Source organism: Abrus precatorius, unplaced genomic scaffold (assembly GCF_003935025.1).
Source record: "Abrus precatorius isolate BTA unplaced genomic scaffold, Abrus_2018 Scaffold8, whole genome shotgun sequence".
Lineage (NCBI taxonomy): Eukaryota > Viridiplantae > Streptophyta > Magnoliopsida > Fabales > Fabaceae > Abrus > Abrus precatorius.
The window spans coordinates 19,143,748-19,161,753 of NW_020874428.1; the positions used below are offsets into that span (position 1 = coordinate 19,143,748).

The window sequence follows — 18,006 nt, forward strand, 5'->3', positions numbered from 1 at the left end:
AAATATTTATAAAATTAAAACTTAAAAAAAATTGTTAAAAATGAGAAACAAGATAAAAAAAATGACAAATCAGAAAATAAAAAAAAACATCAATAATTTTCTTTTCAAATGAAATAAATAATTTTTAAAGTTGAAATAATTCTTGCAGAATTAATTAGAAAGTAACAGTTTTAATCAACGGACGTCGTAGGATGCTAATACGTTCTCTAAGCGTAAACGACTCTCAAGCCCAAGCATGGTTTCAAAGATTATTTTATTAAAAGTTTCTCCAATATTTTTTTTCTTTAATAAACTTTGGTGGCGACTTCTTGTCATTGCCGTCCCGTCGTGCCCCCGTTTGCGACAAAAATGTTTTATTTAAATAAATTATATATATATATATATATATGCTTCATATTTAATTATAAAAAATATGAATGTATGTATTATAGATAATATTTCTATTTCCACGTCAAAATCAACAAAGATCTATGTCAATATTGATATACCAGAAGTTACTCATTTTATAGATTCATTCAGGTATTAAAATTATGTAAAATCTCTCTGTTATGTTATTTATTGCTAATTTTTTACTTTTTATCTTTACTATATTTTTAATTATTCATTATCACTTTATTGTAGGGATTTTAATGATGTACATATTGCTGACAATGTTGATAATACAAGATCTACCATTCTTTTTAAGTTAGAAAATTTTAAAAATATATCTGAAATTTTGATAATAGCAAAATCAAAGAGTGATATGGTAAAGTTAATTTTTTTTATACTTTGTTTCTCTTAATAAAATTTTTAACTAATTTTTTAATTAATTTTCAGAATGCCATAATTAGTTGTATTGCAACTGTGAACGATATATTGCTTAAAAATAGTTGGTATTATATTTTTTGCCCCTATTGCGAGAAGAAAGTTTCTTTCACAATTACAAATTTTAAATGTGAATCATGTTATAAAGATGTTGATTATCCAATGACAAGGTAATTAATTTATCACTATATATTCTAATTTTTAAATTTTCATGTTAAAATAAATTGAATTATATATTATTACCTTGATTTATATAAATTACATATTTCGTCTTGAGTTTGATGTTAAAAATTCTACAGATTCAACTATATTTGTTTTATTTGATGAAGTTGTTGAACAATTAGCACAAGTAAAGTTAAAAGATCTTATTGCAACATCCGAAAGTGTAAGCAAAAGTGTTAAGGTCTAACTTATTAAAAAATTTAATCAAATGATTGATTATATCAATAAAATATATTAAAATATATAACTATTTTTATGTGATAATTTTTTTAAGGGTGATGGTAAAGGGTTAGAGTTGCCTCCACAACTTTCAAAAATTATTGACACTTCACATATTTTTCAAATAAAAATGAGTACTTACTCTAAAAGTCGTGGAAGACAAAGTTTCACGACAAATAAAATTGTGAAGCCGATAGTAAAGGTAATATAGAAGATTAAATTAGAGTTTCATTACTTTTATCTTTAATGTTTATAGATATGATGATAAACAACTTTATTTTCATTGTCTAATATTTACATATTGAGAAAGAAAAAGGTTTAGACAATACAAATGCAATAACAAAAGAAAATGACTTGGCAATAAGTTGTTCATATATCTCCAACTGTGGAAACACTAAATTTACAAAAAAGAAGGAGAAAATTAATGTATACATTATAAATTTATAATGTATTATTCAAATTCTTAGATCATACAGTAATTTATATTTGATATTTTCTTTTAGGTTGCAACTTGAGGAACACGAAGCAAAAAATGGTGAATATAAGGCAAGAATGGAAGATTTCGAAGATTGAACCATTTTTATTGAAATATTGAATAAGTACTTTTAATATTGTGTACAATCTGAAAAGTAAAATATCACCACATATTTACGTCTTTTTATAAAATTATTTTATTATATATCTCTCTCTTGTTTTATTATGTATTGATTTTTGTTCTTAAACAAATCTTATATGTGACTTATATAAATTTTATATTATATCAACATCTGTAATTTTAATTGATATAAAAATTAATTTTTATAATAAATACAATCATTCTTTTGTTTTAGTTTTTACCTAAATCTTAATTGAAAATTTTTTAACAACTCTTTTTTTCTCTTATACTATTATTTTGTTTTTTTTATAAATAATTTCATAAGAATTGATATATCATAATTATGTATAACCTATTAACCGTAGACAATATTTTATTTATATTTTATATATAATAATTATGATGACAAATTTAATTTTTTTGAATTAAAAATTAACAACATTTATCCTTAATGATTTTGTTGCAATGTTTCTTTTTATAAAATATTATAATAAGAATGATAAATTCAAAATTTTCCAATTAAAACTAATTAATTATAACAATTAAACTAAATTAAACATTATTAAAAATCGTAACAATGAAAATAAATTTAATTTAATTTTTAAATCTTTAGGTAAATATTCCATTTCGATATTTAAAACTTTTATATCGTAATGAATGAATAAGTAAAGAAAATGTATCGTTTTAACTCTGAATTAAGTTTAAATATTATATTTAATTTTTATATATATACCATTTGTTTGAAAAGTTAACGAATATTTCTCTTTACATACTTTTAAAATTTCTTGAGTACGAAGTCTAAATCTTCACAACTATCAAAAGACTTTCAATATGAAAAAGATAGAGTTTAGTGTTTAAAATGTTAAAGAAGTATTTTTTATATTAACATATGAAAATATATTTATTTATTAAAATTTCATATTCTAACTATATGATTATTTAAAATTTTCAGATTAGAATATATGTTCTAATGCTTTTGAAAATTTTCCTGAGAGCATTCGATTGCGAATACAGAGAACAATGCTTCCTAATGAAAAAATTCAGTCATTTTATGGACTTACAATTAGTTCCCAAAATATAAATCAAAATATGGGTACTATACATAAAAATATGAAATCAATATAAATATTTTTTTATTAATATAATTATTTATTATGTTATATTCTTAAAATTATATATTTTTTAATTTTAAAAAATAATTAAATCAGGTTCACTGAATATTGACCTTTTTTTGTAGGACCAAGTATTGTATCAGGTAATGTTTAAATTACAAGAACATTCTAACGTAGCATCACTAAATTATACATATTTTAATTTTACAACACTATTCCAATATGTATGATATTGTTTGTAAATAAATTTATTTATATAACAATACAAAAAATAATATATTTTAATTTGCATATATTATCGTATAATTTTTTTTATGTATTTATACTGAAATTTTTATTATTGTCATTTTTAATAAAATTATGATAGTAGTAATTTATTTATTTATAAAATAAAATATTTGTTAATATCATCATTAAAATATTTTAACAAAAATAATTACAGAAAGCAATATTTGTGCTAAAATACTTATTTCGCGGATAGTTTACAGCAAGTGACTCCAAGTGGCATTTTTTTTTAAGAAGAAAATAATTTCCAATAAAAGTATGTTATGCAATGACAATAAAAAAAGTCAAAGACAATCGTTAAATTATGTTAAATTATATTTGTCAAAATCTGTATTTAGTCATGGTCAATTATATGTTGCATTGTCTAGAGTAACATCATCAAAATGAATAAAAATCTTTATTATTGAAGAGGATGACAAATATATATGATATACAAAAGATGTTGTATATAAAGAAATATTTCATAATCTTTCACAATGTAATTATATTTAATATAATAAATTTTTTATTATATTTAAATTATATATTTTATATTTTAAAATAAATTAATTTAATAAAAATAAAACAAACTCGTGCAATGCACAGACATATTTACTAATTTTGATGTATATTTCAATATTTCAATTTATGATATGATGATTAATACAATAATTGAATACTTTCTCTAAAATTAACTAAATTTAACGGTTATAATTATTTCACGTATATAAGATAATAGAATGCTCTCTTATTTTTTAGAATAGTGTAATTTACCTTATTATATATGCTTTACTTAAATACAAGTGTTATTTTCTATCTTAATAATAATAAAAAATTAAACCAAATTCAAATCTAACAAGATAAAATAATAAATATAAATTATAATATACTCCAAATATTTATAAACAAACATACAAATTCAATTAAATTAAAATTAAAATAACAATTTGTGATCAACAAAATAATAAATTTATGAGTGCAAAATATAAAGACTAGAATATAATTTAGTTTTTCATTTAAAATTTAATATATTTAATAGTACGTGGGTATGGAATAAAGTGGGTAATAATGTACTCATACCTGCATTCGGTCCTGTAATGTGCGAATATACATCCAAAGCTATAAACTATTTAATATTTGGAAGGCAAATTTTGTTTATAATAATTTTAATATATTATTATTATTATTATTTATACTTTATTAAAAATTATTGTATTTTTATATTCTTATATTTTTAAAAAAATTAAAAAAATATTATAACAAAAGATAAAATAACATATAAATGAAATAAATAAAAATTTAACAAAATACAAGCGTAGTAATAAATTTAGAAAATAGAAACATTATATGGCATTATTATAAAATAAAAACAAAAATAAAAATCTCATATAACATTTTAGTTAAATAATTTAATTAATAGATAGATTATCCCTCTTGTTTTTTCGTTAGTATTCAAAGTTTGTTTTCTTCATGAAGAATGAAGTCTCAAACCTGGGCCGGACACAATAATGGTAACAGTAAGCAAACCATTACAGCAGGCTGGAGTGAGGCAAGTATCCATTGAAATGTGAAATAGAAGTTGACGTAATTTTTGAGTGTTTAAAAATAAGAAAAGCTTATTTAATGATTAACCAACCTCAACAAATATGAATGATTTCGTGAATCTAACGCTACAATATACATCAATAACATATTTGATTTTTACATCCAAATCATATTTAACGTATTTTAAAACACAAGGTGTAAAACATAAATTCTAACATACCTGTGCCTAAACCAAGTTCACATTTTGAAAAGTGCAGATATAAAATGATGTTAAATTATATTTTAATATAAAAAATATAATATGATGAGATATAAATCGAAAAATGGGGTAGAAATAACAAAATCCCTACCGTGAATGTGTGACTGGAATCCAACTGAACAACCTGGAACTGAATCTCCGATGATGTCCCCTTTCCCTCCCTCTTTCCCCATTACCACTCATAATCCTACTAATACCCGTCATCTCTGAAACACTCCTCAAATTCCTCACATCATCATTCTCTCGTGCCTTCCACATGATCCTCTCCGACGTCAAATACAACACATCACACGGCTGAACATCGCTCCACCGTTGATTCCCCTTGTGGACCTCACCTTGCGGCACTACATTGATGCGATGCTCTAACCTGTGTGAATGCGATAATTCCCCGCTTGTCATTCCCTTAAACGACGTCGTTCCCGCTTCCTCCTCTCCCCTATGCAAAACAATCTCCGACAACCCTACGTCGTCGTTTTCTTTCCCAATTCCCCTTTCCACGTCCAATTCTTCCTCCCCCGCGCTTTCCACCAAAACGACGTCGTTCGCCTCCACCTTGTGGCGACAGAGCGGACACGTGGAGTGCAAATCCAGCCACGTGTCCACGCACTCTACGTGGAAAGCGTGCTTGCACTTGGGTAACAGCCTCAAAAACTCAGGGTCCTCGAAGCGCGTGAGACACACCGCGCAATCGAGACCGTCCTTTTGTCCCCTCAGCGATTCGAATTGGAATATCGGCAACGATTCCACGATGGCTCGTTCGATGCCGGAGTTCTTCCTCTCGTGCGTGGGTCGAGAATTGGGGGAAAATGTGAAGGTGTTGCCGCCACTGCAGTGCTTGATGTAGAGAAGCAGAAGGAAGGTGAGACAAAACGTGGCCGTTAAAACGCCAACGATAATGGCCGTGCTTGGCGTTAACGACACTGAACGAGACTTTGCTTCTGTTGAATTAACCGGCGGTGACGCGGCACTTCCATCGTATTCCAAACTTGAAAACGGAAGGGATGCGGTGTTAGTTTTGACGAAATCGGGGTCGGTGTTTGCGACGGTTAGAATGAAGGTGGTCGTGGTGACGACGAAGAAGAAGAAAATGGAAAATGTGACTGTTTGGAATGGCTTGAAAGAACATGCACCACCCATGTCATGTCTTATTTATTTTCTGTTTTTGGTTTTAGGGTTAAACAAAGTAATTAGTGAGTATGAACAAAAATGAATTTCATCATGTGGAAAAGGGCACGGTGAGGGAGAAGCTATATTGGGAGAGATTCTATGGTGGAAAATATCTATGCATAATAAGAGTAAGACTAAGACAAGTCCCTTTATAGTTACCCAATATAATTAATTATTACAATTGCCAAATACACGTTTATATTATTAAAATGAATATGTATGCATTTATAACTCAATTAAGTGTTTATTTAATTTTTTAAAATAATAACTTATTTTGATAAATTATTCTAAAAATTTTATTTAAAAAAGTTAAAAATACTTATAAAATTTATAAGTTATTGTTAAAATTATAAGTTATAAAAGCTATAAGGTTGGAAAAGTTATGGCTAAAACTGTCCTAAACTATTGGAATGATTATTTTACTTATATAATAAAATTATAAACATAAAAATATGGAATTGTACAACACTTTTAGGTTTAAATTAAACAAATTAATTAAATTTTATGAAAAGATGAATTATAACAAGATTGTGAGATATAATATATAATTAGACATAATTAAGATATTTATGCTTAGAGACTTATATCTCAAATTATTTTTAACTTTTAAAGTTTTGTTTAGTAAAATTAGCTAAAAACTTATAAAGTATAATCAGAATTAAAAACTTATAATTTTACAAGTAATTGAATGAAAATTGTTAATGAATATGCATATTATATTAATGCAATATTATAATTATAAGTTAAATACTACTTCAATAAAATTTCAAAAGTTAAATTTAAAAAATTATAAACTCCTTTTATTTTAATGTTTTTAAACAATTTTTTATTAGCTTATTTTCAAAAAAAATATAAATTATAATTTATGTTACTAAACATAGAATAAAATGTTTCTCATCATATAAGACATTCTTTTTCTTTATCATCCCGTCAAATTTTCAATCTAACTTTTTTAAATTTTTTTTATAAACAAAACATATATTATTAGAGAGTTCAAGGGGAACTCAAAACCCATATGCACAGATAAAAAATCTAACACTTACTTCATAAAATAAAAAACAAAAACATACTTATATAAAGTTAAGACGAATGCAATTTATAGGGTTTAAATACCAATCAGCTAGCAAAATAGCTTCTCCCTTATTAACTAGTGATAGTCATTTCTAGGACATCAAAATAATAGAATCTAGGACTTCCCTCTCATCCAAAACACCATTAGAAAACACAATTCTATTTCTATATAACCACAAAAATCACACTGCATTTACCCAAATAATTAATAAACAAATATCTTCTCTTTTACTACAACCAACACCAACTCAAGAAAGTAAGTGAGTCGATAAATTTGAAAGCAAAACTAGTGAGAATCCAAGCTAAAGCATAGTAAAGTATCATATTTGAGATAAAACTAAGCATGTTATAAATAAATGAGTTAGAACTTCCTCCAAACCATGACAAAAACAACAAGTTATATCATCAATTTGAACACCATGATCAATCAACAAACCTTTACAAATAAGTGCATTCAACAACAATTGTCAATTAAATACTAGACACTTAAGAGGGACCTTCCATTTTCATAGTTTTTGTAAGGCATCTGCCATACACTGATCTACACTATTAGGACCACCAAACAGTTTAAATAGCCATGAATACGCAGATTGCACTGAATAACAACCTGAAGAATCTGCCTTCTATACCCATTTATCTTCTTGTACTACCTTAATAAAGACTCTATCCACAAGTTTCAACAAAAGATCAAAGCTTGAGATCTCATGTTGAAAGAGTCCTCTTCACCAACTAACATCCCAAACACACATAGTGCCATCATAAAAATCATTCTCCAATACACAAGATTCAACATTCCTCGCGTTTGCAAACAATCACGGAAAATGCCTCACACAATCGCACCCCACCTACCCACTTATCTTTCCAAAAAAGAGTGTGCAAACCTGCACCCACACTCCTATCCAACTTCTCATCTAGCCACGAATTCCCTTGATGAATAACCTCCAGCAAATCATGCCACCACAAAGAACATCTGTTGTGGACTGATAGATGCTGAATAGAAGAAGCTAATCTGTCATACCTAACTTCCAACACCTGCACCCACAATGAACTAGAACAATTAATGCCTCGCCACAACCATTTACCAAGAAGCGCTCAGTTAAACCACTAGACTTTCTTAATTCCCAAGCCACCATTCTTCCGCGGTCTACAAACTGTGTCCTATTTCACCTAGGAGATTTTAGATCCATCATTAACACATTTCCATAAAAAATTTCGTTGGATAGTGATAATTTCCTTTATCACCGACTTCAGTGTCTTAAAAAAGGATAACAAGTGCAATGACATAGAATTAAGAACAACATTAATCAAAGTCACCCTGCCTCCAATCGATACATACCTATTCTTCTATGACGTCAATCTCTTTTTAAGAGCCTCTAACACACCTTTGCATGTACTAGGCTTCCTTGGGTTAACACCTAACTGTATCCCGAGATACTTTAATGGGAAGCTACGAATCTTACAATATAGGAACTTCGCAATCAAGTTTTCAAAGTCATCGTTAGTGTTAATCCCCAATACACAACTTTTATGAAAATTAATTTTCATACCTGACATTAACTCAAAGCTACGCAATACTGCTTTTAAAGTTCACAAGTTTTGAATTGAAGCCTCTCTCATAATTAGTGGGTCATTTGCAAACTGCAGCAAAGAAATATCTTGTCCCCTTACTCCAATCTTCACACCAGAGAATAGCTCACAAGCGATTGCCTTCCACATAAGAACTCTTAACCCTTGCGTTGTTACAAGAAAAAGAAAAGGGGCAAGAGGATCCCCTTGTTTTAGGTCCCACTCAATATGAACCTCCAATGTAGGACAACCATTAATCAAAGTTGATAGGCTACCCCCCACACACAAACTTCTATCCAACTGACCCATTTTTATGAAAATCCAAAGCTATGTAACATAAACAAAAGATATCTCCACTCCACCAAATTGTAAGCCTTCTCATAATATAGCTTTAACACAAAACACCTCTTGTTATGCCTTCGCACATAATCAACTGCCTCATTACCCACAAGCACACTATCTAACATGTTTCTTTCCAGGATAAAGGCTGATTGTTATTCTAAAATTATTCAATCCAGAACTCCTTTCAACCTATTTGCCAAAAGCTTGGAAACAATCTTATAAAGGCAACCTAGCAATGAGATAAGCCAAAAATCAGATATCTGTTGTGGGCAAGACACTTTTGGCATAAGTGCTAGAAAGTATGATAATAGAGACCTAGGTAGTTTCCTATTTCTAAAAAATTCAGTAGCATACCCATCACTTTTTCCTTGATCACTCCCCAAAACCTTTTAATGAACATAAAATTAAAATCATCATGCCCCAGACTTTTATCCCCCTCACACTTTAAAATCATCCTCCGAAAAAGTATTAACAAGCCTCTCATTCTGCAGAACAGAGACTCTCGATAAATCATTAACATCAATAGTAGGTCGAAGCCAACCTCTACTATTAAAATGATCCGCAAAATAAGACACCACACCTACTTTAATCTCATCAATATCTTCAACATATCTCTCCCCAATTTGAAGCGCATGTATATTATTTCGTCGTCTCCTCTCGTTAACACACAAATGAAAGAACTTTGTATTTAAATCACCTTCTTTCTCCCATTGCACTCGAGCTTTTTGGGAATTGAGACTCTCCCTATTCTTCTTAACCTTCCAAATATCACCCACCATTATCTGTTGACGCTCCTTCTCCACATTGGAAAGTTCCATCACATAATTTTTATCATTAATTAAGCTCAACTCAATTGTCAAATCATAAATCACCTTATCAATATTTCCAAACACTTCAATATTCCATTTTTTCAATGCAATCTTAACATTCATTAACCTCTGGCGAGCTCTCTAGACAACTCATGGAAGGGTAATATCTCTTTTCCACTCTTCCTCCACCATCTACACAACTCCCTTATGAGTCAGCCAACAGTTGTTAAATCGAAATGGCTTCGGGCCCCAATTAACCACTTTGTGCTTAAGAATAATAGGACAATGATCAGACACATCTCTGCTCAGAACCTGAATAAAACCATCTCCCCAGTAATCAAGCTAGGAACTAGAAACAAGGACTCTATCTAGCCTACTCATCATAGAAGCATCCCCCTTATCCATGTAAATTTCTTAGTCACAAGTGGAAGATCTACAAGTTCTATTTCCTGAATGAAAGAATTGAAGCCATTTATTTCAGAGATACTATGGTCTGCCTGACAACCCTTCCTCTCTTTCACCTATCTCACAGCATTAAAGTCACTTAATATACACCACAGAAATTTGTCAAATTCCCTTCTTGTCATGAGCAAATTGTTCGAAGGGTAAGTGTACCCATCGAGAAGTAATAAAAGGTTTTTAAATTAAGTTCTCGAAATATCGTCCCACAAGGATTGATTTTCAATTACTAAGAATTTCCTAATTCAATTGTTTAAGCTTCAAAGATACGAGATTAATTAAAAACAAGAATTTATAAAATCAATTATAAAACTAAGAGCAAAGAATACAATGCACGTCTTGATTAAACTTATCATAGAGAAATCAAATTCAGATTTAAACATCAAAATTCTATAAATTCATGAACAATAGTTCCCATAACCCTAGCTATGGACTTAATTATTAATGCTAAAGAAAAGAACTAAAACAATCATAAACAAAGTCATAATAAAAAGAAATAGCAAATTAGAGTATGAGATGTGTTCTCGGTCTTCAAGTACGATCGCTTGAAACTCCAAGTCTCCCCAAACATGTGCCAAGGATCCCGTGCAAGAGAGACGAGATCAAATGTATTCCCGAGCCAAAGCCAAGATAAAAACTGGGTCTTTTCAATGGTGCCTCCGGTCTTCCTTTTAATAGGGTTTGAAAATCCTATAAACTCTTTATAATTGGGCTTTCCACAGATGAGCACGGTCGTGCAAGGCCTTAAGCATGATTATGCATGGGCTCAAAGCACCCCGTGCTTGTTGGAAGGGTCTGGGCGTGCTGGCTGCTGTGAAGCTCTAATCTTCTATCAATTTGGGCCCAGAATGCACCAAAAATCCACTTGAGACCTCTTTATACCAAACTGCACAATTAATATATAAATTAGTGTAAAACTCAAATAAAATAAAGGTCAAATATGAATATATGGGCTGTAAAAGAGGGTATAATTACAGATTTATCACAAATCATCCCATAACTTTCTCTTCTCACTTAGTCTACACGATGCATAGACATTCACCACAATACATAGGTTTCCAGTAGCCAATACCTGCAAGCAAACACCTAGGAATCCAGTACAAGAAAAGGAGAAAAGTATTTTACCTTTAGAAGTATCCCAAAGTGAAAGCATACCCCCGCTTTTGCCAATAGAGGGCAAGGCAATCCAATCAAAATCCACAGAACCCCACAGACAAGCACATAAATTATGATTACATGTCTCAAGTTTTGTTTCCTGAATAGCCAAAAACTCCAGACCTTCAGAGCGAACAATTTCACAACCTTCTTTCGCTTGACTTCACTCCCTAGTCCTCGACAATTAAATGAGGCAATCTTTATTTAAAATCAAACTAAACTCCATGTTCTTTTGCAATCGTTCTGTCGCGTACCTCCATCTCAATTAATTTCTCTCGAACATGTTCATTGTTCCCATATACGACCAAACCAACCTTCTTGCCAATGTCTAGTAATCTCACTGCCACTACCTCATCGTCATAATCTGTAGTAGTAATTCACTCTCCCACATCCACTGAAGGATCAGACGGATGCGAGTGGTATGAGCTCTCGGAAGTATGAGCTGAGATTTCATCAGCTAGCAATACTTGTCTTCTAAATTGCGATGACATTGACGCTTCTCTACTATGATCCCTAAGGTTTTTTTTAGGGGGTTCTATGAAAACTGCGCTCTTGTATCTCTTCCCACCTTCATTATGTCAACTACTTTTCACAGAGTGTGCCCTTCGAAGGGATTCACGTACATTGACTCTCTCTTTCCCAATTTTGGATTGAAAGGGGTTGACTTGCGTTGTCCCAATTTTCTCCTTACCGCTTGACTCTGGATTCTCCCAAATCAATGCGTCTAATCCAAATGGGTTTGATAAATTCAACCAAACAACCATTACCTCCGATATCACCTTATAGCACACCCTCCTCATCACTAGAATATTTATCCAACGCTTCTAACTCTATTGAACCAACCACAGAGGAGTCATTGTCGTCCTCAGAAGAGTTAGCCATGCCTTCCTCTCTTTTGGCTACAACGTCACAGGTATGCTCTTCGAGCATGACTATTGAGTAGAAACGATCATTGACTTTCACTTTAATGTTTTGCTTGATAAGCTCAGCAATGGTAGTACTTAATTGTATCCTCCCATAATCCAATCGTTGCCTTTCTGCCGTGACTTGGTCTATCTGGATAAAATTACCAAGCGAGAAAACCAACTTACGGAAGAATAATTCACCCTAAGCATACAAAGGGACCCTATAACAACGTACCCAATTCACCCTCCGTGCAACTACCATACTTGGGTGCCACTCCCATAGATCATAAAACTATTTCTCCCACCACAATTTGTTGAACGATACTGTATCCTCTAAATCTACCCCCGCATCAGATTCCACCTACACCATGTCATCACCTATGGTTGTGAGATTAATATCCAACAAACCTTCTCGTAGTAGAGCCCCTCGCATATTTTTCAAATCCTGTTTTCTATGAAGGCATTCGACCATAGTACCTTTACACTCCTCAATCCGCCCCTCATCCACCTCAAACTCAAAGTGAGCCCAAGGTTTCTTCTTTTCCATCCACTTTTGTTCCATGTGTGTCCCAACTAGACAAGGTGCTTTAAGCTTGTCTGCATACGTATTCCCTGACGTCTTTGTCACCCCTGTGACAAAGGAGTGTCTCATTCCATTGCTCTCCACAGACACCTTTGTACCTATAATTTTCTCCCTTGCATGTCTCGTCAAGTTGATAGACAAACGCATCCTGCCAATGACAACGGATCTAAGCTTAGCCTCCAAACTCTTGGCATCCTCCACATCCACAAAACGCACAAAACCAAAGTGACGTCCTAGTTTGTCACTCTTTTGAGATATGAAAACATCAACCACCTTCTCCACCATTGAAACACTTGCCACAAGGCCGAAACACCAGTGACAAGTGAAAAATTCATGAAAAATTAAGATGTGGAATTGTTGAGAACTTTTCCAAGATGCCCACCAAATTTATCCCCTCCCCTAGACCTCTGTTCCACCATTGTGTTCTTCAACTCCTTTATTGTGTTTCAATTTTTTCAGCGATTCAGATCTTAGGGTTTTTTATTTTTCGCAGAAGAGGCCATAACCAATAGCGAAGACTATAACAAGTTCAATTGGCACCGATTCTTGCAATCCGTTCTTGTCTCCTTTGATTGGATCTTCGTTGCTCAACAAAGTTGAAGGAGTGGGTGATGCAGGTGGAGCCTGGGGTTTTGATTACGTTCGTGTGTTGCCACATGGCAGGAACGATTTGTGAATGTAGAATTCAATCTAACTTTTTTTAATTATGGCATGAATTCTTGCATTCTAAATATATGTTGAGCAGAAAAATAATGACTTGCAGAAAAAAATAGAAACAATTTCTCATCTAGCAAGACCATCATCTAAAAACTTTTAATGATTTTACAGTTGTGTTCTATTTGCTACAAAAGATGTATGACTCACACACTCTTGTTTTCAAACCAATTATTTCAAGTAAAATATCTTTTATGAATAATAATGTCAAAGTCATTCTATCAAATAAACAACATGAAATAAATAAATAATGACTTAAAGAAAAAAAAATAGAAACCATTTCTCATCCAGCAAGATCATCATCTAAAGACTTTTAATGATTTTACAGTTGTGTTCTATTTGCTACAAAAGATGTATGACTCACACACTCTTGTTTTCAAACCAATTATTTCAAGTAAAATATCTTTTATGAATAATAATGTCAAAGTCATTCTATCAAATAAACAACATGAAATAAATAAATTCAACTGTTAATCATTATTTTAATATCGTACAAATAAATAGCAAGATATTTCTAGCTTCCAAAAGTAGAAAAATAAAGAAGAGAAAGAAAAATAGACAAAAATCTACAAGTTTGATTTTTATATTAATTGTGCTATATTTTTTTTTATATGCTTGATACCTATTTATATTTAAATTAGAAGTAACACAATTCATGTTTTATAAATTTTACCATAATATAAATTTCTAGTAACTTTACCCGTATGATAATGTTATAAATTAACTATTATATTCAACATAGTAATAGTGAAATTTAAAGTAGATTAATTTTTAAAAAAAATTATTTTATTTTTCGTGTTTATTATTTTTTTAGCATATTTACTACCTAAATTAGATTTGATAATAACCTCAAGATGTTGGGTGAGTGGTATTGTCTTGCGTTGGTCACATGCTGTAAAAAATAATTTGTGTCGGTAATAGATTTTTAATAAATTGGAATCTCTAATGATTTTACAATTTTATTAAAATATCAAAAATTTATATTATTATTTCCTAATAAATTTTTATAAATAATTATATTGTTTTAAAAATTATTTAAATATAAGTTTATGTTTATTATACAATAAATATATAATTTTCAATCATGGATTTTTGATAAAACATTGTAACTCTACAAAATATTTATAAATTATTTTTTATATTTTTTTCTAAAATAAATTTTAAGAAAGAAGAAAAATGAGAAAAAATTAATGAGTAATATGATGAAAATTAAAAAAAAAAAAACGAATAAAAGGATAAAATATATCAAATATGATAGATAATGGTAGAATCAAAAGTCATGTAATCTAAACAATTATAAAAAGTATAATAGAAATGATGGAAAAATTCCTTTTATATATAATATAAATATAAATTATAATAAAACATATACACATATTAATAAATCATAAAATTGTTAGTTTTACAGAATAAATTTTTAATTAATATTTTTTTTAACACAAGGAGCTAAACGCTCCACAAAACAAATATCAAGATCTCATTTTAGAAGTGAGCAATCTTAGATAATACAAATTCAGGAAAGATCACAAACATGACATCCAAGATTGAGAAGAAACCAACAATAAAATGCCTCTTTTTAAAATCACAAAAAACTTGTTGCAAAAGAGCAGTATGGTGCATAAATGAATTCTTGAAGATAATGACATTTTTGTTCTTCCAGAGATGCCATATAACAATACCAAAAAGCCTATTCTACTCAGAAAAATTATTATTGCCATGATTATGCAGATTCTGATGTAGACAGATAGAAAGGTTATTACTAAAAAAAATAATTCAATACTAAGATAAAATAAGGTGTTTCCAAACCTGATAGCAAAATAACAATTTCTAAGCACATGTATGATAGTTTCAAGAGCATTATTACATCTAAAGCATAAGGGAGAGCTGGACATATGTCTCCTGAACCTTTCATCATTGGTCAAAAGTCTACAATGAGCAACTTTTCATAGAAAAAGAGTGATTTTGAGAGACTCATCCCGTTTTTAAATCAACTTAAATAGGGAGTTACTAGACTAGGAACTATGATTATTGGCAGATATCAGATTATAAGCAAATTTAATAGAGAATATTCTATTCTCATTGAGTTCTCCAAAAAACTGAGTCTTGAGCTCAGGTATATTAGGGAGATTTAGGGAAAAGATAGAGTCACAGATTGGAGAGGGAAGCATATATTTAATCTTATTTCGATCTCACTCACCTTGAGTAGTAAAAAGGATCACAGGGAGGTCTAAGTCATAGTTTGGAATAGGTTAAAGGGCAAAATTGGACAAGTTTGAAACATAAAGGATCCTATTGTCAGCCTAGAATTTGGTAGTGAGCCCATTACTAATAATCTAACCCAACCCTTGAGAGAAAAAATGTCAAACAGAACACATGCCTTTAGATGAGATGAGTGATTAAGATTACCTAAACTAGGATTCTTCTCAAGAAAAAAATTATACTTGCAAGTGATGACTTGCACCCAAAGAGGGAGAATTTATCATTCTCCAACACAACTTCATTAAATAGGCTTGATTTAACATTTGAAGATCCCTAAAACCTAGACCACCATCATATTTTGTCCTAAACAACTATGTGACATTTCTTGCTTCCAAGGGAACTCTATATAAACTGCCTATAGATTTTGTTAATTTCATGACATACACTTTTAGGATCAACATGACTTGCATTAGGTAAGAAAGGATGCTCATAAGACAAGACTAAGCTGAAACAATTCTACTAGTCATGGATAATGAATTAATTTTCCAATGGAAAATATTTTTCCTGACCTTGTCTATGATGAAAGAAAAATCTTGCTAATAGGGAAACCAAGATATTTTCCACAGTCTTTAGTAGAATTAATACCCAAACAATTGCTAATTTGCTAAACAAGACCAAGATCAGAATTTCTAGAGAAAAATATGGAAGACTTATCATAATTGATTTTCATACCGGAGGGAGAACAAAACTCATCTAAAACAGTTCTAATGATATTAGCATGATGCATATTAGCTTTAGCCACTAAAACAATGTAATTAATAAAGAAATGAGAGACTTAAGGTCTAGAGCTATTGAAAGAGAAAGGAGTCCAATTAGTAGACATTATTCTATCTTTTATTAAGTGAGTTAATCTTTCTATACACAATACAAAAGATAGAGAGAAATGAGATAACCTTACTTAAGATCTCTTAAAGGATAAAAATGATTCAGTTTGACTATTATTTTAATTTAAATATATAGAGATAGAAAAAATACAATAATAAATGAGATTAATTATATTAAAATTAAAACTATTTTTTTAACAATATCTACGTAAAGCATAACGCACCATTCATCTTTTAAAGTATACTACATTACAAAAATACATTTAAGCCACTCAAGACATAATACACCATTTATCTTTTAAATATCTTTGTTATAAGTTTTAAGCTAACATAGTTGATAATCATTTTCAAAAATTAGTTATTAATAAGGTTTTCAATCATTGCACAAGAAATAAATATCTAAATACTCATTTATATTATAATGAACTTAACTATAACATATTTTTTTAAGAAATATTTTTAAAATATATTTTGAACTAAAATGGGAGAAAAATATAATTTAAATATCTCACAAAAAGTAGAATTTTCTCAAATTTTTTATAAAAATATATCAATATATTTTCATTAGAAATTTTAATAAAATATTTATTTAATATTTTTTAACTAATAGATCCAAAATTTATATAAGCTCGGTTGTGCACGTTCCAGTGAAAAGGCATTATTGGTTACATAAATTATCTATTTGGGTGGGGTTGGTATGTACGCTGACTATAGTTACCGTTAGTTTCATTGACATTGTTCATAGCACGTGACACGCGCGTGATCACATTCTACATTTGAATTCGGACTTGAGCGCCGTTTCCTCAAATCCACTTTAATCTAACCCAACACGTCCACATTCAAAATCACGACACTTACCCTCCCTTCTCTGTTCAAAACGCAGAACCCTTCGTTCTGTTCTTCTCATTCCCTTCTCTCTCTCACACACCATTGCTACCTTTGTTCCTTTCACAGGTAAGCTACCTCACACTTCAAATCCCCTTCCATCGTAACCTTGCTAGCTTCAACACTCGACGCTTTTTCACAATCAATTACGGTTATGCTGGGGTGAAAAAAATTGAGTTTCGAAATGAAATGAAACTCTAAACGACGTTCTTCGAGTTAATTTTCGCGTTTTCGATTGGGTTATAGG

At 30.3% G+C, this 18,006-nt stretch overlaps 1 protein-coding gene across 1 annotated transcript; it reads right to left on the reverse strand.

The window, feature by feature from the left end:
* Positions 1 to 277: 277 nt before the first annotated feature.
* On the reverse strand, positions 278 to 6,183 carry LOC113847776 (RING-H2 finger protein ATL43-like; the record flags this gene model as incomplete). The annotated part of the gene is made up of 2 exons (XM_027477049.1): positions 5,573 to 6,183; positions 278 to 292 (listed from the first exon to the last, which is right to left on the reverse strand). Coding segments are annotated over exons 1-2 (600 nt in total), but the record flags the coding sequence as incomplete, so codon positions are not given.
* Positions 6,184 to 18,006: the final 11,823 nt, after the last annotated feature.